A 22,775-nucleotide genomic window follows, 5' to 3' on the forward strand; every position below is an offset into this window, starting at 1 on the left:
TATGGTTTGCCCTATTCCAGTTGTCGCTAATAACAGCCTCAATGCCTCTGTCCTGGGAAAAAGTCTTTTTTTTTTTTTTTTAATAGTCCTTTCATTCTCTCTCCTCTTTTTGTTGTCTGCACTTTATGCAGGATGAGTTGATATAAATTTGTATACTAAAAGCTATTTCTGATGTGTTCAGGCTATCTCTAGATCAATTTAAAAATACAGTGTCACTGCTTCATGGGATCTAGCCCAGATGCTCTGTAGGACCTTAGCACCTGACGAAGGGGTTGCTTAGCATATAATTTGGAGGGCCAAACCAAGAGCTCCTTTATCCCCAAATTAGTCTCATAGTCTGTCATCCCACAAATATAAAACAAATTTTCTGAATATTGAGAATTATTAGTCTTCAGAAAACTTTACTAAAATGGAAATATTCTCAGAGGATGTTAAGAATTATAACTTTAGATATGAGCTAACTCCCCAGCTAGGATGAGTCACCAGGTCCATGAAACGGAAGCACCTTTCAGAGGGAGGAGGAGGGATTTCTGCAAGGAGAGGAGCCCCCAGGTGGAAGGGATCTAGGGGTTTGACTCTGCCTGTCTTGCACTGGTGAGGTCTTCCTCTAGCTGTGTCAGCAATTGATAATGGGATATTTAACCTGACCTCTGAAAGAGCACAAACTAGAAGGCATTTGTCCACAACCAGTTTTCATGCCATTACCAAAAGGTGCTATGCTTAACTACAAGAACTACTCCAGAGTCCTGCCTAAGAGATGGAAAAGAAATTGGTGAAGGAGAAATTGCTGTTTGAAATGACAGATTCAAGCCCTGAAGCCTCAACAGCAATGAGAAGAGGAAAGCTATTATACTTACGTTAAAAACTCCTGTACTTTATCCACCACGGAATGTTTCTTAATCAGCTGTGGGTAGAGGTTTGTGAAGTGGTCATACATATGTCTGAAAGGAGAGATGAAAATTGTTACATTTCCATTTTTCTTCTTGGATTTTCCCATCACAGTAAATTACCCAGTATTTTGGCTAACTGGGATGTTCCCTATGGCAAACCTTCCCTATCTTCTTTTATAAATCAAATGCACAATTTAAAATGGGAAATATTGGGACTTCGCTGGTGGTGCAATGGTTAAGAATCCGCCTGCCAATGCAGGGAACACGGGTTCGATCCCTGGTCCAAGAAGATCCCACAGGCCGCAGAGCAACTAAGCCCGTGCGCCACAGCTACTGAGACTGTGCTCTAGAGCTGGGGCTCTGCAACAAGAGAAGCCACCGCAATGAGAAGCCCGCGCACCGCAGCAAAGAGTAGCCCCCGCTTGCCGCAACTAGAGAAAGCCTGCGCATAGCAACGAAGACCCAACGCAGCCAAAAACAAATTAATTAATTAATTAAGTTAAAAAAAAATAAAACTGGGAAATACTCCCAGCATATAGAAAAGCATAGACTATAACAAACACCCAAGTATCCACTACCCAACTATATAAAATCATTATATTTTGCCATATTTGCTTCATATTTTTTAAAAAAGATATAAAACATAAGCTAGAGTTCAACCGCTGACACTAAATGTCCTCCCTTCTCCCCAGAGGCAACTGCAGTCTTGAATGAGTGATTTATTGTTCTCATGCACATTTTTATACCATCTCTCTCTCTATATATATTTAATCATAAATAATGTATATTATTATTAATCATGTTTCAGAACAAATACAAATAAGATCATACTATCTACCACCCTAACTTGTTTATTTTTCTCCACATGATATTTTAAAAGAATTATCTGTTATCATCTGCAGCTTAAATTTATTCTTTTCATGTGTTGATGGTATTCCATGTTATGACTATATAAAAATTCATTTATGCAGTCCTATGATAGACATTTAACTGGTTTTTAATTTTTCGCTATTACAATGCAACTTCAAACATTGTTGTAAATGTCTCTTTTTACACATTTGTTTTTCTAGTATGTATGTGTATATATACATATACATATAAAAGTAGAATTGCTGGGGTGAATATTCTATAGTTACTAGATACTGCCAAACTGTTCTCCACAGTGATTGTACCAAATTACGTTCTTCCCAACTACATGGTAGATCTCTCCTTGCTCCTTAGCCTTGCCAACACTTGGCACAGTCAGACTTTCAAATTTTCAACAGTCTGTTGTATCTGAAATGATTCTTTGTTTTAATTTCCATTCCCCTCAGCATTATTGGCTATTTGAGATTCTTTAAAACTTATTTAAAAAGTTAAATGTCCCTCATACGCTATACAGTAAACATTTTTGGTGAGCTATAACTGACATACAATATTGTATAATGATTTGATACATTTATATATTGCAATGTGATTATCACCATAGCATCAGCTAACACCTCTACCATGTCACATAATTGTAATTCCTTTTTGGTGGTGAGAACAATTAAGATCTAATCTCTTAGAAACTCTGAAGTTTATAATACAGTATTGTTGACTATAATCACAATGCTGTGCATTGGCTCTCCAGGACTTATCTACTAGTTGCAAGTCTGTATCCTTGAACATCTCCTCAATTAAACGTTTTTGAATTGATGAAAATAATCCATTTACATCTGTTGTGATTTTAATATACTTGGATTTATTTCTGCAGTCCCTTCTGTTTTCCATTTACCATCCCTTTTTTTGTCCCTCTTTTATGGTTTCCCTGTTTAAATAACATTTTCATTAACCTTCTTTTTACTTCTGCTAATTTAGAAGCTTTATATAAAATGTACAATTGACTCTTGAACAACATGAGTTTGTACAGCAAGGGTCCACTTATACATGGATTTTTTTCAGCAAATACATACTCTTTGGATATGGAGGGCCGACCGTAAGTCTACATGAGGATTTTTGACTGTGCAGGGTTGGGGGTGAGGACTCAGCGTCTCTAACCCCAGCATTGTTCAAGGGTCAGCTGCATTTCTATTCCATTAGTGATCATCATTAAAAATTGTGAAAACATTGATTATTATGCATTTTATTATAAAATATAAATGACTTTTTTTGGGGGGGGGCAGTACCACGTGGCATGCAGGATCTTAATTCCCCGACCAGGGATCAACCCGTGTCCCATGCAATGGAAGCATGGAATCCTACCCACCGGACTGCCAGGGAATTCTTATATAAAATCTAAATGAATTTTCTATTACTCTCCTCCTCCAAACATACATATTTTAGCAAGCTTTACCTACCCATTGACATCACCCATCATGTTATTGTTCGAAGATTTAGTTTTACCTTTTCATTTAAAAAAATATTAAAATAATTTTTATTGTTTAACTTTTACAATCAAATTTTATTAACTTCTTTGTTTTTTGTGTTAACTATTGTTCCTTATATCCCAAATGTTCCCTCTTGCTATTTTTGTTAATGTATGTCCTATAATAGTTTAATAGAAGTCTGTGCATGGTAAAATATTTTAACTTATGTATCTAAAAATATCATTATTTTGCCCTTGCTCTTGGATAATTTAAACGGTTTTAAAACTCTAGTTAGTTATTCTTCCTCAGTACTTTAAAAATATCATCCTCATATCTTCTGGGTATATTGTTGCTAATGAGAGGTATGCTATCAGTCAAGCTGAGATTCCTTTGTAATCAATATTTTTCTTTCTGATAGCTTTTAAAATTATTCCCTTTATCCTCAACTTTCTGTAGTTTCATCCTCTGTGTTGTAGCAATTTAATAGGCTGTGTCTTCCAACTAAGGACTCATGTCTTTCTCAATTTTAATCAATTCTCAACTATTACCCTGTCAACTATTGCTTATCTGCAATTCCCTCCAGTTTCTTTTTCTGGGACTCCTAATAGACATATGTTGGAGTTTCTCAATCAAACTTCTCTATTTAATAACAGCTCTCTCATTATTTTTACCCCTTTCTCTCTTTGGGTAGTGTACTGTATAAATCCCTCAGTACTAATGTCTGATTCAGAAATTATTTCTCTGAGTTTGTCTAGTCCAGGGTTTGCCCACTTATTGATATTTTTAAAAATTAATTTCCATAATTTTCATTTATGATATTTCAAGCAGGTTCTTTTAAAATATCTACCTATTTCTTCCTTTTTGTTCCCTACATTTTTCAAGTTTTCCTTAATTTATGATATTTTCATTTTGATATTTCAAGCAGGTTCTTTTAAAATATCTACCTGTCTTATTTCTTCCTTTTTGTTCCATAAATTTTTCAAGTTTTCCTTCATATATATGTGTGTGTGTGTGTGTGTGTGTGTGTGTGTGTGTGTGTACATATATTTTGTTGTTGTTGTTGTGACCTGCAGCTTGAGTGATCCTAGTTCCCCAACCAGGGACTGAACCTGCGCCCTCGGCAGTGAAAGCGCAGAGTCCTAACCACTGGACCACCAGGGAATTTCCAAGTTTTCCTTCATTTAAAACTTAGAGTACCTTAAGCATATTTAAAGTCTTTGTTAAACCCATCTACAAAATTAATCTGGAGTGTATTAATGACTTTATTGTTGATTTTGCTGACTTTTTCTTAGCATTCAATTTCTTTGTGCTTTTTTGAACTTGGTATTCAGGCATTTTAAGTTATGTGTTTGTTTACATTCTTAAATTCTTCCCCCGCACCCCCTTCCTTTCTCCCTCCCTCTTTCTTGCCTCTCATTTTCTTCTAGGTACTTCCATCGGACTCCCTGAGAACCAGGTCTTATAGCGGCTTTGGGGACTTCTTTCCTATGGAATGCTGCACGTTTATGTGTCCTGGAACCAGCACATGGATGATTTGGTTCTTTTGCCCACCCCGCCTCCCGTCAAGCTCACGGTTTCTTATACATCTCTACACCAGAGTGCACATCAGCAGAAGTTATTCTGTGGCCTCCTATTTTTCCAAACAGTCCAAAGCAGCAGGGTTACTTCTGCTTCCCAGCCTTGGCTCAGCTCCCTCAGATCACCGAGGCCTTCGCCCACCAGCAGCAGTGGCTGCCTCTACCTGCTGCATGCCAAGGGCCCAGCAGAGCCACACCCCATCGCTTTTCCGCTTCATTTCTGGTTCAAGAGATCTTTCATCTTGTTTGGGGGGGGGGGGCAGCTATATTACCATGATGATCTCTTTCTATACATCTTATCTACTATTTGCTCTAAGTTTGGAGCAAAGTGGGTCAAATTGTGAGCCCCTTGCACCCTCTGGACTGGAAGTTTACCTAAAGTCTGAGTTGTGGTTTTTATTTGATGCTTTTTAATCGACCTAGAGGTCAGCACTGTGGAACTTTTAGGTATCTTTATCTAATGGTTTCCAGAACTGAAACTGATAAGATGAGAATAGAATTTTATTGCCAGTGAGGCAAAGAACATTAAAATCCTTTGAAATGTTTTATTTTATGGTCCTTGAATTCAACAAACCTCATGAGTGCTTTTCCTTCAAATTATCTGTAAATATTTTTTAAAAATTGAATGATCATATTTAACTTTTGTTTATATATCTTTTATGCTGCCATGCCTATTCTTCTATCAAGTTGGTCCCTTTTCTATCATCTCTAAAACTGAGGGAGAGAACAGCAATAAAGCTAGACAGGTATGTGGGTGACAGGGAAGGGACCCTCTGCCCTGGCCTCATATTTCAGGTGAATGGAATGCAGAAACTCCAGGTGAGTTGGATGACTTGATTTAGTTGCTTAGGGAAGCAAAAGCCTTTCCGTTTTCCCTCTGAGGTTGCATGGGGAAGTAGAGATGGCTGCCAGGACTGTCTGGGCTCATGAGCCAAATGCAGCACCCCTGCACCCCTCCATGAGTTTCAGGGAGCAGCCAAAGGCTTTCTTGTCTGGCCTAGGGTGGAATAAGAGGACATTGGGAGTTGATGGACCTCCTGGGGGCAGAGGACTTATACTTGAGGTGACTACTGCAACCTCGATGGCATTGATTTTGCAACTGGAGACCAGGGAGACCATGGAAGCCTCATCAGATGTCAGGTGGGGAAACACCCAAAGCTAAAGACTCAATGAGACTGTTCCACTTCAGTAAATGTGCCAGAGAAGGACACAGGACAATCACTGCTTAAACATCTCCCCTTCCTCCAAGATGCCTCAGTGACACTAATCCATTCTGGAAAAAAGTGTTTGGAAGAGGAGTGGAACATTCTGAATTGACTCAGTTTCAATGATATGTTGTTCCTATTGAAATGACTATGGTAACATTTCCTGCCATGAGGAGGAATGGGCTCTTAAAATTAAAATGATTTAAATGGAAATAAAGTTCTCTGCTTTTGGAAAAAATAATTTGTGGGCTACTGACCTACCAATGCTCACTCAGGTAAAGAAACAAAAATTCATACTTCTTACCTAAAGTCTCCATCACTGCACCCTGCCCAGCTCCACCCAGAGTTCCAGATCCTCTCAATTTTTCAGTCTTATTTCAATATAGGGCTGTGTTTCTCAACCAGAGTGATTTTTCCCTCCAAGGGGCATTTGGCAATGTCTGGAGACGTATTTTGTTGTCACAATAGGGGGAGGGAAGGTGCAACTGGCATCTAGTGGGTAGAGGCCAGGGATACTGCTAAACTTCCTACAATGCACAACAAAGGATAATTCAATCCCAAATGTCCGAAGTGCTGAGGCTGAGAAACCCTGAAACAGAGGACCATTCATCCTGACGTGGGGGTGGCTGCTGAGAAGGTCCTATAACAGTAAAGACAGAGGTAGATACAGGAGGGTAACTAGGCTAGAATTATTAAAATTTTTTCTTTCTTTTTTTGGGGGGGCAGGGACTAAATTTTTTGATTCTGATATTCAGAGCTGGGGAAGAGAAACCTGCACGTTGAGATCAGAAGTGGAGGCTTCACCTGATCCTGCCCCACCCAGGGGTCCTGAGGAACATAATCCACTCACAGTCCCCTGAGAAGGCTGAGGCCCTTCTCTGATCTTTGAGCCTGGGGCCCTATACTTTGGTGTGCTGGAGCAACACAGGACAGCAGATAAGAGCAGAGGCTTTGAATTCTGAACTCAAAGCTTGATCCACTCCTTGTAGGCTCTACGACCATAAGCAGGATTCCCAACTTCTCCATGCTTCCGAATTCTCATCAAACAGAGCCAAGTCTCCATGTCAAGGATGTGTGAGATTTCGTTTCAGCTCCTGGGGTGTGTCAAGTCAGTAAGTTTCCTCCTAAGTTGGCCGAGACTTTGCCCATCTTTCCATCTCTCACACACACTTTGTGACAATCACAAAGACACATGGACACCTACTTTTCCCTGAATCTTTTTGCGTTATGTTAATACCATATCACTTAGTGCTTGTCAGGTGATCTCTCCTACTCTTTCCTAGTTGTTTCAACTTCCTACTTCCTGGGTCTGAGGCCATATCAGGCTCCTTTAGTATTTCCCGCTGTGATTAATCCATGTGTGTGTGTATGTGTGTGCATGTGCACGGACTCCGAAGCTGGACAGCTGGTTTCCAATTCTGGCTGCTGCTTACTAGCTTTGTGACTTTCAGCTACTTACTTTACTTCTCTGTGCCCAAGTTTTCTCATCAGTAATATGGGGATAGTAATAATATATACCTCACAGCATGGCTGTGGATTAAATAATTTAACATATATAAAATGTTTTGAACAATGCCTGGCATATTTTAAATTATATATATATATGTGTGTGTGTGTGTGTGTATATATATATATATATATATAAAAATATAAGTGCTAGTCATCTGATAATTTTGAGGGTGTGACTGTGTCTTACTTATCTTTGCTTTGGCTACAGCCTTGACCTGGAGCCATATTCAGTTTCTAATATCAGAAGGAGCAAGTTGGGGGTACGGAGGAGATTCTTGAAGTATCTCTTGATGGTAACACAAACGCCCAAAAAGGTTACACCTTTGACTATTCTCTCTACTTGTGCCATAATCTTGCTAGAACCTCTTTTCATCATAGTTTTAGCAACTGTTGTGTCAACACATTACCTTAAAACAAGTGGAGAGAGTACTCAGGAACTCACTCCCCATTGTCTCTCTATCCCCAGAGCCCGGCACAAGGTAGTATAACGAGGGCGTGTCGCATTGAATTGTGGCACCCAAACTGGCTAGGTAATTCCAGAGGAGGTCATTTCTGCATCTGCCTCAGCAACACAAGAGATCAGCCACTTTGTTAAAAACTAGGGCAGACCAGGTCCTCACACCTCCATCACCACTCTTTCCAGAAAGGTTTCCTGACTTATTTTATTAAAAATCAATGACTGTTTATCAGCTTTTACATCATTCGTGAGCCATCAGAGACCCTTAATTTGCAACTCTTAGGGAGCCACCCAGTAGAGTTAAAAAAAAATGAAGGCAGAAATTCCATTCGGCCAAGGCTGCTAGACAATGCATTACATGGAAATACATAGCTGACACTTCGATTCATCTCTCACAAAACTGGAACAACAACAGGATTCAATTAAACTTCATAAGCGTGTAGTTAAGTAACCACTGGGGGGCAGAAGTGCTGTGCCAGGCACCTGGGGGTATATAAAGATGAATAAGATGGGGACCCTGTCCTCAAGGCACTAACAGGTGGTGGAGAGGAGAGATGGGGCTCCGATCCAGTGGAAATGGAATCAGAAAGAGCTTCATCAAGAAGAGAGCATCATATAACTGATTCACTTTGTTGTACAGCAGAAACTAACACAACATCGTAAAGCAATTATACTCCAATAAAGATGTATAAAAAAAAAGGTCATTTCTGGGAGCTTCCCTGGTGGCGCAGTGGTTAGGAATCTGCCTGCCAATGCAGGGGACACGGGTTCGTGCCCCGGTCCGGGAGGATCCCACATGCCACGGAGCGGCTAGGCCCGTGAGCCACAACTACTGAGCCTGCGCGTCTGGAGCCTGTGCTCCGCAACGGGAGAGGCTGCGACAGTGAGAGGCCCGCGCACCGCGATGAAGAGTGGTCCCCGCTCGCCGCAAATAGAGAAAGCCCTCGCACAGAAACGAAGACCCAACACAGCCAAAAGTAAATAAATAGATAAATAAATTTAAAACAAACAAACAAAACAAAAACCCTGCCGTATATGCGCATGTCCTCTCTCTAAAAAAAAAAAAAGGTCATTTCTAACAGCTATATGATGTATCATCATATTGGCACACAATATAAAATATTGTAATTTCAAACAAAAAGCATAAAACAAAAAGAAGAGAGCATCTGAGATGGGTCTTGGAGGTTGAGCAGGATTTTGATAGGTGGAGACGGAAGAGGCAGCATCTGGCTCTCAGGAATCACAGCTCTAAGAGATGCTAGGAAGGGGCTGTGCGGGAGGCTGAGGGGGCACCACAGCCAGCCTCAGGGGCCCCTCCGGAACGCACGTCTGCGTGGCGCATCACGCAGTGAGGGGCTCCTCAGGGGCCGGGGGTGGGCCGGTGGAAGAAGAGGGAGAAGAGAGTGTGAAGAAGAGCAAGCCAGCGAGAGAAGCTCCCGAAAATAGTGAACGCCTACCCCAGGCTGTGGCCCTGTGGATCTGCCTCCGCCGCGCACGGTGAGACAACCCTGCAGGAGCCGCGCACGTACACGGCCAGGAGCTTCGTAATACAGGACAGAGGGCGGGCCCGGGACAGCGTCGTAAAAGTGTCGTAAAAGCTCAAAGAAGCAACAAATTGCTGCGTGCTTCGAAGGCAGTGATGGAGGATTTGAGCGTATTTCTTTGTGTTTTGATTTGGTCTCTCGAGTATTTCATAGTTTGAAAAAAGCAAATTATATTTTCTGAGGCTGTCAAACCAACGTCCTTATCTGCCTATCTCAGTCGTTCATCCCACGATGTTCGTCCTTTCACACATCTCCCCCCGAGGTGCGGGAGAATGTAAGGCACACCACTCCATTTTAAATGTGGTGATGTGGAAAAACGTGGCAGCCCTATACTTCCCACTGCTCTTGGCAGCTGCCTGAGCAACTCTGCAAGATGAGAGAAAACAAGGCAGTTCTTTCTTTTGGCCTCTGGCACAAACTCACCTTCTCTGCCCTGGCTCCAAGGCTGTGTCTTGGTACGTGGAATTGTCCTTTGCAAAACAGTCCCCAGCAGTATATGTTTTAAATTGATAAAACGATGTCTGTGTATGAAGATGCTATTGCTTCTCATACAACTGTCCCTGTGTAGCTGAAAACAAAGAACTCTAGCCTATGACTTGTATTCTTTCTCCGCCATTGGTTTGTGGCTACAGTCACAACTTCCAGAGGGTTGACATTTTAAGCTCTTCTGCCTTGCTTCAGAGAATGCTGGATACCTTTGCTCGGAGGGAGCCCCACTGCCTCTCTGCTCAGTTGAGACAGTGCACGGGGTGCCTATTGCTACAGTCCTTCCTGGGTGGCGCCTTGGGTCTGAGAGTCTCAATCACGTGAATTCTTCCAGCCTCCCCTCTGCCCTATCTCCCTGCCAGAGCTCTTGTCTCTGTGAGCCCTGATTCTTTACTCCCTTTGGCATTTCTCCTTCCTCCAAATTAAACTCTTGGGCAACAGAATGTGTAGTAAGCCTTCACCTCCTAGACCATATCAGAAGAGGAAGGCAGGAAACTGGTAACCACCTCTGTCTCTTCCCTCTTCCCCAACCCATTGCCAGGGGCCTGTTTTAAGCTTGCCGGGTCACATCCCACTATTCTGAGCTTTGAGTGAAGCACAGAGCAGAGCCTTTGAATGCATGCTGATTCAGAAATTCCCCTACGTATTGGACTTTTCAGCAATGCAGTCAGAATGACAGCCTCTGAAAAGGAGCTTCTGGGAAATACCCTTCTAAAGATGGTTTTGGTTGTATTTCTTTCTTTTTTTTTTTTTTTACATAGTAGCATTTATTTATTTATTTAGCCACACAGCTTGTGGTCATGGATTAAGGAACTCAAGGATAGGTCAGTACTTTATATTATGAATAAGGCAGAAATGATAAAGCTACTTCCCAAAGTGAGATGTTAAAACTTAGGTTTTGGGCTTCCCTGGTGGCACAGTGGTTAAGAATCTGCCTGCCAATGCAGCGGACACAGGTTCGAGCCCTGGTCTGGGAAGATCCCACATGCCGCGGAGTAGCTGGGCCCGTGAGCCACAATGACTGAGCCTGCGCGTCTGGAGCCTGTGCTCCGCAACAAGGGAGGCCGCGATAGTGAGAGGCCCGCGCACTGCGATGAAGAGTGGCCCCCACTTGCCACAACTGGAGAAAGCCCTCGCACAGAAATGAAGACCCAACACAGCCATAAATGAATAAATAAATAAAATTTAAAAAAAAAAACTTAGGTTTTCTTGAGACATAAGAATAACAGAAGGGTCACTTTTGTCAGAAGTCTCCTCGGTCAAACTCCCTGAGCTCTCTAGTAGCGATGCCAAAGTTCAAGGAAGACAAGCTTAGGCTCTCAACATTCAATCTATGTTAGCATCTCTAACACAGATTAGAGATGCTCCACTCAAGTTACATAGCTTCCCTTAATAACTCATATGTATCTTACGCATGACTTCATTGAATATATTTATGTTCACACAACTTCAATCTGAACTATTTCTCCAAACTTGCAACTCAATTTAAAGAATGCAATCAGAAACCAGTGGATCCCGAAATAAAGATTTGTAGGGGAAAAGAAAAAGTTCAGATTTTTACATGTTGAATACAGTTTTAAACATGTTTTTTAAATCGTATTTAGTTTATAAAGTTTTCTACATCTCCAAATTGAGAGTCCCCTATTAAGGGGACTTGTATGGTAAGGTAACAAAAATTTGGTATAAAAACAAAACCAGGAATTTTTAGTTTAAATTTTAAAAAAGACAGCCAGAGTCCAGTAATTAGTCGTTCAACATTTGATATAATTGCCAGTACTCAGAAACAGATTAAGATCAGCACTGCATTTACTATGACTAAGATGGTAACAGTGCAAAATAAGGTTTGGTTAAACTGCACTCAACAATCTAGGTCACAGAGCATAAAAGAAGAAAGCCACGTCCTCAAGACATTTTATATCAAAGGAAGAATGAGGCTTGTTTAAATGAGTTGCAACTTTCCTTTCCTCAAAGATCTGTTCTCTAAAAAGGATGAGTCATGATTGCATTATTATAAGTACACTTTTTGTTATTTCCATAAGACAAGGGAAGAACACAAGAATTAAATAACAATAGAATTGGAAAGAACATTCATGTTAGACATTAAAATTTCAATTTAAAATCTTCACCCACTTGAAAGTATTGTTCTAAGACGGTTGAAAATAAATGCTCTTACATTTTATTTTTATTTTTAATTAATCTTCTCTGTTTGTGGTCCTCAAAGAGCCACTCCACCTCCATTTGCTTTCTACCCGACAATAAATGACTAGTAAGATGAAATGGCTTAGCAGTCTTTTAAAAGAGCTTCATGAGAGGGAAAGATTTAAAAATGTGTCACAATTGGGGGCTTTGCTCCTTCTAGGCAGGTATGACTACAGGTTCAAATGTAATTCTGATAATCTTTCTATCATATGAGAAAGACCATGGCAACTTTTCAATTCTAGCATACAATGCCAGGAAGAAAAAACCACTGTTGGGCAAAGAAAGGGACAGAGGTTGCCTGGCAGTTCTCCACCACGACTGGGTACTTACGGGGCAGTGAGGTAACCCTCCAAAAAGCCGGCTGCAAACATGACGATCTCATTGCTCAGGGATTGAGAACCGTACCCCGCTCTGATCTCCAGGATGCCCCAGCCTGTGGTTTTCACAGAGTTATTGTAAAAGCCATAGGCATCCCCATTCCTGTCTAGGACACTTTTGACTTGTATTGTCTTCTCAGTAGGCATCCAGTATGCAGTTGCATAGTAGACCCCTGGAAAAAAAGAAAAAGGAATAATGATAGGATGTCATTGAACTGAATTGCTGAAAACATTTTTTTTTTCTATGTAACCAACAATTCCAGCACATTTGCTTTTAAAGAGTTCTGTTCTATTACAACAGAATTGGGAAATCTGCCACACTATAGTTTGTCCTTGTTACAAGTGGGAAAAAACCAGAGCCTTGACCACGGGGGATGAGCCTAGAGCACAAAGAACCAGGTCAAAGGTAGGGGCGTAGTTGGAGCATCAAAGAGGTGGATCTAAGTGCTTCATCCTTAGAGACGGGATTCTGGGCAAGGCAGGAGCTGGAGCTCTCACCCACCTTGTCATTCAACCAAGAATAGGGTTCATATCCCTGGTCTGCAACCCTTTCCATCCCCCTCAATAGTTGGGCCAAAGCATCCATATTCTCTCACTTTCTATCCTATCTCTCCTGTTTAATTCTTTTTTTTTTCCTTATCAAAAATATCTTATTTACAAAAAAATTCAATTATACTGTACATCCTATACTGGAAATACATTGAATAATTGCTAGAATAAATATAGGCAATTAATTCAATGTTTTATGAGAATGAGAGAATTTGACATTTGAATGTTATCAAAGCTTAAGTTAGAACATAAATAGTCAAAAAGGCAAACTCAAGTTTTAGACTCATTTAATGGCGTGGTCTGTTTGTTTCTCCCAAGCATTCCAATCAGTGAGAGTCTAAGTTGTAGAACATTATGTAACTTTTTGTACTCTGAAGGTAGAATGTGCAGTTTTTTCTTAAGCAGGATGGATGGAATATAGGTATCTGCATAAAAAGGAAGCAGAAAGGCAAGAAACACATGGTTGAATACTTCTCCACATTTATGCTTCATCACAATACTTTTTATGCAACTCTTCATGTGTTCAATTGTGTTTTTAAACACAGGTCTACACAGCACCAGCTACAAGGCAAGATGGGTCATGTCAAAAGTCAAACTGGATAACTGAGACCCCAGAGTAACTAAATTAACAAGGCTGAGGATACCTGGTCCATCAATTTTTTATGTGCCAATTCTTGATATAACTATTAAACCTTGATATCATGTCTACTATGTAAACACATTTATGTAGGCCAGAACAGAAGAGATGAAGCAATTATCTGTATAATTCAGAAAAAATCTTCCCTAGAAAGTTAAAGAGGACATGTGGAGCTTGACTCTGCCAGTTTTGAATCTGTATGCCTTAGCCTTATTATAATTTATCCCACTCACCCATATAAACCTCATACTAACATGTAAAGTGAACTGACAAGCTGGAAAAAAAAAAGGTAGGTAAAGTATGTTCAATATATAGACAGGATCCAGTGAACACAGGTCACAGAACAAAATGATGAACTGCTTTGTATTTGTCCAAATTGTACAGATAATTTTTCCCACTTTCCTTTTTACGTAGCCTGGGAAAACACTGTGAGAATCTCCAAAGACTATCTTTAATACTCAGATTTTGTCCACTGCTGGATTACTAGTGTTTTCTTTTGAGAACTAGCATCCTCTTTTTTTTCAGTCTTATGAAAAAATTGTACTTTTCTACCTCTTTGGCCTTGATTTTCAGTGACTTCTTTTTTGTACACATAAGTATGAATTTCTACTCACGAAGTGTGACATGTATATTGGCCTTTTCTAAAGAAATGAAAAAAAGTTAAAATATTGAAAGTTTAAATAGTTTTTCACAGAAACAAACTATTCAATTTTAAAGGGAGAGAGAGAGAGAAACATTTTATTCTCTCTATCATGAACAACATCAGTCAACCAAGCTTCACATTTTGGGTAGAAATTTTTTAAGTATGAATTTTTTCAGAACCTATTTTATTTAAAAAAAAAAAGGAAGAACAGGTGTATTTTGGCAGAGAAGTAGAATATAAAATATACAAAATTTGTTTTAAAATTGGCATACAAAATTTTAAAACACAGTACAATTATATAAAAATACAGCACAGACAACGGCCTGTAAAATGTCCTTTGGCATTTCATTTGGTAGAGTTGAACAGAAAACCCTTTCTTAAAAAAAAATTAGCTGTCAACACAGTCCATAAGTTAGGTTGTATATGTTGAAAGAACTTTTCCTTGAGTTTCCAAAATCCTCTTCTTCCATGGTTACCCACATAAAGCATGACTAGTGAGGTATATAGGGCAAAACACTGTGAGGCGGATGTACAATGAGGAAGAAGTGCATAAACAAAGAATTCTTCCCATTTTCATAGGAGTATCAGATTAAATGTGAGCTCTTCTTCTTCATGTATCATTTTACTTGGGCAGAATTAAAATAAACCCATACAAATGTCTTTGTTCAAGTCCCAGCAGCAGTGATGTGTCTCCTTTGGTGGCATTATCTGATGCCACAATACCGCACAGTCCCTAGAGGAACTAAGGTTCTGTGTGTGTCTGCATCTGTAACTGCAAACATCACATGTAAGATCATACATTAAGCACCATGTCATACCGTTGTCCCTTCTTCCGCCTGCCACAGTTTTTGATGAGAATCACGTACAGTGTCAAAAACATGACCCAACAGCTTGCATAGAGCAATGTTCCAACAATTAAAGCTGTCTTGTTTGGATTCTGAGAATGGCTTTTTAGATTCCTTATAAATGGTGAAAATCACACCACCCAGGAGGATTGTATACCAAACTGATACTGGAATGAGTCCTATGAAATTATCAATGGATTTCCTTCCAGATGTGCCCCACCCAGCTTTGCTTATTGTTGCAACTGCAAACATCTTGGCGGGAAGTGAACTTGACATGTATAACATTGAGTAGAGGGACATGAAGACCATGATGATATTTCCTCTAAGGCAGCTGGCAGAAGATGATTTTATGAGACCCGCTAACTGGACAGTTAACAAGAAATGGAGGATGTTCCAAATTTCACTCCTGTAGAAGAGCTGGATTACTGTGGCAATGAGAAAGAAAGGGAAGAACCCAGGGATGACTGCTTCATAGGTCATCCGCAAGTGATGTTTATGAAACCACATGGCATTGTACAGTCACTCTTGGAAGTAGGACTTGCTCCAACCGGTCTGCTGGTTTAACCATCTGAGACATCCCTTAGGTGTTTCAGTAAGGCATTTGGATCGAGCTGTGTATTTTGTTGCATAGCCCAGGCTCAGCACTCAGTTTGTTAGATGCCTGTCATCTCCAAAACTACAATGGCTGCCCATAAATTTTTTTTTAAATTATTTATTTGTTTATTATTTATTTTTGGCTCACGTCGTGTCTTTAGTTGCGGCATGCGGGATCCTTGTTGCAGCATGCATGTGGGATCTAGTTCCCCAACCAGAGACAGAACCCGGGCCCCCTGCATTGGGAGCACAGAGTCCTACCCACTGGACCACCAGGGAAGTCCCCTGCCCATAAATTTTTGATTGTACCAGTCTTCCACAAATTCATGCAGTAAGGAGTTTCTGTACATTCCCAGAGGTCCACTAATGCACTGGACACATCCAAAATAAGACTGACAGGCCCTTTCTATGTTAAAAGCCATCCAGTATCTCACACTGCTGAGGAAGGTGATCCAGGAATCATACTTGTTTAAAATCTGGACATCTCCCCTGACATCTCCAACCATGGGATCTTCTTCTAAAACTTTTACCATCTCCACTGTTGAGGCAGGGTCAAGCATGGTGTCTGAATCACAAACCTGTACATAATCCACACTTCGTCCCAGTGCTCTGAAAGCCGTGTACATGACTTCTCTTATCCACCCCATTTTTGCATGATGCAAATACTCTTGTTGGATAAGACCAACTGGGTGACATGTTGTGAGCTTTCTTTATGTGACTCATCTGTCTCACCAGGACCCTTCGTGTGGAAGTTGTTCTTCCAGATATAAGTGGCTGATTTGTCCCTGCCCATGACTTCACTGAAGATGTCCATCATGTAAAGGTCATCTTCTGAGTTTCCATCTATGACCATGACAACTTTAATTCCAGGGTAGGTTAGCCTTTTCACAGATTGCAAACATTTCCATAAGTAGTCTGGATCTTCTTGATATACAGCAATGCAAAGAGCAACAGTTCTGTTCAACTTAATGGGGGCTTCTAGAGATTTTTTCATTTTTCGGCGCTCCAAAAGGCAAACAGGCTTTGGATGAGGAGGTGTGATGCTAAAAAGGCACCATATAGTCCAAAAGAGAAATAGTAATCATCTTTTTGGATAAATTGGTAGCCAAAAATATATGCAGTTGTGATTCCAAGGAGGAGAGAAACTTCAAAAAGCATGGTTCCAATTATTCTCAGGATACATAGAAACCTCTTACAATACATTTTGTTCATTGAATCCTAATGCCACGTGAATTTCTGAAAGAATTTGACCTTGGTGCCCACTTATTCTTAAAGCTCTTTCCTCCCATGGCCTCTGGAACAACAATCTCTCCTGAATCACCTCCTCCTTTGCTTGCCTTTTCCTATTTCTCCCATGGGTTCCTCTTTATCTTTACACCCAAGAGCACAACGGATAACACCTTCCGGATGATTCCATCAGCACTAGAAATTAAAAATATCCAAAACAAAATTCATATTCTCTCCCAATCCATCCTCCATCCTCTGCTTTCTAGCTCTGTGATCTTTCAGCCTGAAACCCAAGTCCATCCAGGTCTCCTCTCTCCTGCATAACTCATGTTTAATCAAAACCTCCTGGGCTTCCCTGGTGGTGCAATGGTTAAGAATCCACCTGCCAATGCAGGGGACACGGGTTCGAGCCCCGGTCTGGGAAGATCCCACATGCCGCGGAGCAGCTAAGCCTGTGCGCCACAACTACTGAGCTTGCGCTCTAGAGCCCGCGAGCCACAACTACTGAAGCCTGTTCGCCTATAGCCCGGGCTCTGCAACAAGAGAAGCCACCGCAATGAGAAGCCTGCGCACCTCAACGAAGAGTAGCCCCTGCTTGCCGCAACTAAAGAAAGCCTGCACACAGCAACGAAGACCCAACACAGCCAAAAATAAAAAATAAAATAAAATAAATTAAAAAACAAACAAACAAACAAAAACCTCGTAAATATCTCTACCACTAGTAAGTGCCTCTTTAGCTCTACATTTCTATGCTAGTTTTGGTAACACAACTAGTCTGAACTATGAAGAGGCTTTTTTTCCAGGTCTCTCTGACCTTTAATCCATTCTTTTTTTTTTTTTTTTTTATCCTTATAAAAGACTTCTACAGACAAGTTTATTGACCTAGATGGAACATTTTAGAAAAACATTTTCTAAATGTTTACTGTAATGTATATTTAAATTTCCAAATGATAGTTAACCCAGGATTTTACAACTAAGCCTAGAATTTTGTTACCAAATGTAATAAAAAGCTTTAAAAACCCTTTAACAATCAATGGTATAAGTTTCACATTCTCCTGAATATATAAGTTTGGTATACTTCACTTCTACTGATAATAATCCATTCTTCATACTTTGCCAGAGTGACCTTTCTAAAATGCAAAACTGATTTGTTTACTTAATTACCCCAAATCTTCAATGGCTTCTACTTCCTAGAATTAAAATTCTTTGACTTACCCTCTTGGCATTCATGACCTGGTTTCTGCCTGCCTATCTAGTTTCATCCACCACTCCATGCACTTTGTGATCTCGAAACCATTGCACACACAGCTCTCCAACCTGCCATGAGCTGGTCCAGCACCTCTGACTTTGCATATGCTGTTTCCTATGTCTGAGATTTTCTCCCTTGTTAAATACCTAGCAATCTCAAAATTGCTTTTTAAGACTCAGGAAGCAACACCCCCTTTGTAGGGACTGACTTGCTCTACAAGCTCCACGTACTTTGAAAGCAGGTCTTCTTCCAGTTTTATCACATTGTAATGTAATTTATATGTCTGCCCCTGCTCCTAGCCTATGAACTCGAGGCCAGAGATGGTTTCCTCAGCACTTGATATGGTGTCTGACCCACAACAGGTGCTCAATAAACATCTATGAAAGGAAGGAAGACTTAGGAAGAGAGAGAAAAGAAAAAAGAAGAAATGAAGAAAAGAAATGGTATGTAGTGCATTTATTTCTCTGCCTAAGAAACCACTGTACAGCTGCTCAGGTTAAAGACAAACATATTAAGGTCATCAAAGAGGTGGGAGGAGGCCAGAATGACTCAGATTCTAGGCTGTAACTCAGTGGATGGTTGTTGTATCATCACTGAGAGAGGGAGCAGATGGGAAACAGGTCTGGGAGGGAATATGAGTTTAGTTTTGGACACACTAAGTTTTTAGTGGTTAAGATACTATAAAGCTCAGATTAAATATTTATATATGGTTATCTATTTTCCACATTCAAAACTGACTCAGTATTTTATCTTTTTTGATGCAAAGATTGTCTATGAAATGAGCACTAAAATTAGAAACTTAATACTAGAGCATTGTGGCACCTTGGCCCAAGAGGGTGATACACTGGGACTTGGTCAAGCTATGCTAATCAGCTAATGCTGATTATGACCCTTAAAGAATGATCTTGAGTGGGAAAGTCAATTTATTCTGAACTGAGTCATGACCATATTGGTGGGCTTTCTTTAAAAACGGTAAAGTGGAAGTAATGGCATTGATAAACATAGGCAGGCGCAGAATACTTGCCAACAGGCTCCTGGTGATGAATGAGTCTAATTGTTACTAAGTCAATTGACCACAGTTGGACAATTGTGGGCATCATCCATAGTTATGTCCTTTCTTCTCCTCCCAAATATAATAAGTATGTTTTCCAAACTGATTTTGGGACACAAATGCCACAGCCTCAGCCCCTCCCCAACTTTTCTCATGCTTTCTCTCCCACCCTCACCTCCAGTGAGCTTTGTAGGAAATGAAAAAGGGTGGCTGTTTCACTGTTACTGGTACTACCTACTTTCCTGACCACAAATAATAAACTTCTGTAAATCTGTGCTTTTTTGACACTCATGTGCCCCCATGCATGGAAAAAAAAACTTCTACCCAGTCCTCAAGAGAATTCAATGAGAAAAATTTACTGCTAACACACTGACCAATTTAGCAAATGCTTTGAGAATTAAGCCAAAATCTGAGTTTCTCCTGCTACCCCTAATTGATGTCCTCCGTTCCTCAATGTTTTCTCCATGTATCAACTCTTCCTGGTTGCCCAGTTCCACGCTTTTTTCTGATTTTCTTAAATCCTCGAATAATTTAAGCCTTATGCTTTTCTATTTTTAAAAAAACATCTCCATGTTGTGAGGCGAATGGTGTGGAAAGGGTAATAGCAAAAAGGTAGAAAAATATCACATAATTCTAATCTCAATCTAGCTCGATACAAACTCTGTGAAGGCAGGGGCCACTTCTGCTTATGACCCTATATCCTGGGAGTGCTGTAGCTGGCACAGTAATGTTTCTGTGATGAATCTAGTTTAATTGTGTGTGTTCTTGACCCAAAAGTGAAATTTATCTGAACATTCACAGAAGTTAATCTAAAATAACTCAAGTCATTATGTCTTCAAGCTTGGGTAAGGAGCCTAGAGGACGTTCAGATGCCCAAGGGGCAAGGGCCATGGGTTGATATTTTTTCTAGGGTCATGAAAATGAAAATGAGATTTAAACTTTTTTTTTTTGGCTGCGTTGGGCCTTCATTGCTCTGCGCGGGCTTTCTCTAGTTGTGGCGAGCGGGAGCTACTCTTCACTGCGGTGCATAGGTTTCTTATTGTGGTGGCTTCTCTTGTTGTGGAGCACAGGCTCTAGAGTGCAGGCTCAGTAGTTGTGGCTCATGGGCTTAGCTGCTCCGTGGCATGTGGGATCTTCCCGGACCAGGGATCAAACCTGTGTCCCCTGCATTGGCAGGAGGATTCTTAACCACTGCACCATCAGGGAAGTCCCAGACTTAAACATTTTTAACATCAACATCCTTAGAATCAATGCACTTGATAAATATTTGTTGAATGAATGGGAATATTACTTTCTAAAAACAGAGTATTTTTCTTCTATAAATAAAGATAAAAGAGGTCCCATCATTTTCCTATTTCTCTCTAAAAACCCAAACACCCAAATAGAATTTCTTTTATTTACCTGTTTATTCTAATATTTTCTATGAGTTAATTGTTTTCAGTTGAAAAAAAATTCCTAACCCTGTCTTAGAATTTGTAAAATAATCACAAGTGGCCTAAATCATTCTTTCCCATATTTGGAACCTAAGTTTGCTAGCACCTCATTTATGAAAGAGGAAGTAGTTTTCAACCCTGAGCAATACAATTTTTGCCTGATATAGTCAGTCAGAGAAAAAAAGAAACATGAGAGAGCAGAGGCAGAATATGTCAGAGAAAAATATAAAAACAATAAAATGCAACTTAATCTATCCAGATTGGTTTTAGCTAATAATTTACTGACTGTGAACCTTGAATTGCTTTTCTCTTTTATGCTCCATGAGCATGGTCATTCAGCATCCCTCTGTGTACCTTGGCTTTGCACCTTTCCTTCTTCGAAAGGGCTTTCAGTAAATTGATACCTGGTTTTTAGATTTGCTTTGTCTCTTCATCAGAGTCACTAAGAAAATAACTGATTCATGAATAATCAACCTCTAGGCAGCAAAACTGTAAGTAGGTATTTTAGCTCTCACTCCCTCCAGAAATCAGAGCCTGGGATTGTTGATGAAAGGAGAATTATTTGGGGAAGTGCTCCCAGAGAACAGGAGTAGGGGGCCAGGAGAGTGAAACAGGGAGGGAGGGAAAGCAGGAGAGTGCATTTTGAGATGGTTCAAGGAGGTGTGCAGAATAAGCCTCTGAAGATCCCATCGCAGGGATGGAAGAGGGAGCATTTATCCAACTGCTCCCATCCCACATAGGTCAAAGGGAGTGTTAAATGAAGTGTTAAATCCTTCACTCTCAGGTTTGCACATGCTCCAGTGCTAAACAGTTATGATTTCGGAGGAGCTCTGAGGTAGAAAGCAAGGGTCTCCTGCAGTCTGGCTGAGGTGAGGTGCCTCAGCTTATATCCGAGAAACTAGAATAAAAGGCAGGTGAGAAGATGTGAGGTGGGATGAATAATGTGCCTGATACACAAGGCAGGTTGAAAGGGATTAGTTTAAAAAAAAAAAGAGCTTCAAGGAAACAAAATACTAATACATAAAAATGCTGGAGATTTGCTTGGCTCTGGAATGATCTCTTTTCCTTCATCTCCTAAAAATGTACCTGTTCTTCATTGCTGGCTTAAATCAGAGTTCTTGCCAAAAGTCTTATCAACAGAAAGTCAACTTTGCCCCATTCTGATTTGGCACTCAGCTCACCGCTCATCTAGATCACTCTTTAGTTATATGTATTTGTGTGTATTTGGTCCAATAAATTTCATTACAAACTTCTTAAGAATGAGGGGTAGCATCTTAAATCTCACTGTATTGGCTCCTTTGGGCTTAACACAATGCTTTATTAAATGGCCACCTAAATGCCCAACTTTCACACTGGCTGGAAGGTCACCGGAGACAGATTCACATCACATCTACAGTATATTAATTCTTAATTTCTAATTGCAAATTAGAATTTTGATATCTTAGGTCTGGTTTGAGTAACTCGACACTACCTTACGTTGGAATTGTAGCTGTATGTGAAAAGCTGAAGGACAAATTTCAGAGCAAGCCTGTCTCTCTCAATCAAGAGACTTTCACAATTTTCCCCAAGAAGATGATAACATATCTGTTGTCTATACAGACGTAGAGTTTCAAATTTTAGACTCCAGTTTCCTCATAATTTCACTACCTCTATTAGTTTCATTTTTTAACCACATTAAGTAAATTCCTGTTTCACAGTAGTACAAAAAACCTACATAATAACATTATTAATACATTTTCTAGCCACATCTTAAAGCCAAATTATCAAAAGATTGTGAAATATAAGTTGTAGGAGCAACTGGAATCTTCTCTATTAAAAAAAAAAGGTGAAACAAATGCATTTTAAAAAAAACTCTTAAAATGTTAAACAAAATTAATCCCTTGAGATTCATTCCATTATTGTTGCTACTACATTTTTTGCTATTTCAATAGTTAATGCTTTGAAATTTGGAATCCAACTAAACATAACAGGTGACA

At 40.1% G+C, this 22,775-nt stretch overlaps 1 protein-coding gene and 1 pseudogene across 1 annotated transcript in view; both read right to left on the reverse strand.

Moving 5' to 3' along the window:
• PLBD1 (phospholipase B domain containing 1) overlaps positions 1-22,775 on the reverse strand; it is a 69,086-nt gene that overhangs the window by 36,658 nt on the left and 9,653 nt on the right. The window contains exons 2-3 of the mRNA XM_036867004.1: positions 12,525-12,744; positions 858-941 (exon numbers count right to left, since the gene is read on the reverse strand). Of these exons, the coding sequence (XP_036722899.1) occupies positions 858-941; positions 12,525-12,744 (304 nt within the window). The remainder of the gene's footprint in view (positions 1-857; positions 942-12,524; positions 12,745-22,775) is intronic.
• On the reverse strand, positions 15,194-17,042 carry LOC118902546 (annotated as a pseudogene).

Source organism: Balaenoptera musculus, chromosome 10, assembly GCF_009873245.2.
Source record: "Balaenoptera musculus isolate JJ_BM4_2016_0621 chromosome 10, mBalMus1.pri.v3, whole genome shotgun sequence".
NCBI lineage: Eukaryota > Metazoa > Chordata > Mammalia > Artiodactyla > Balaenopteridae > Balaenoptera > Balaenoptera musculus.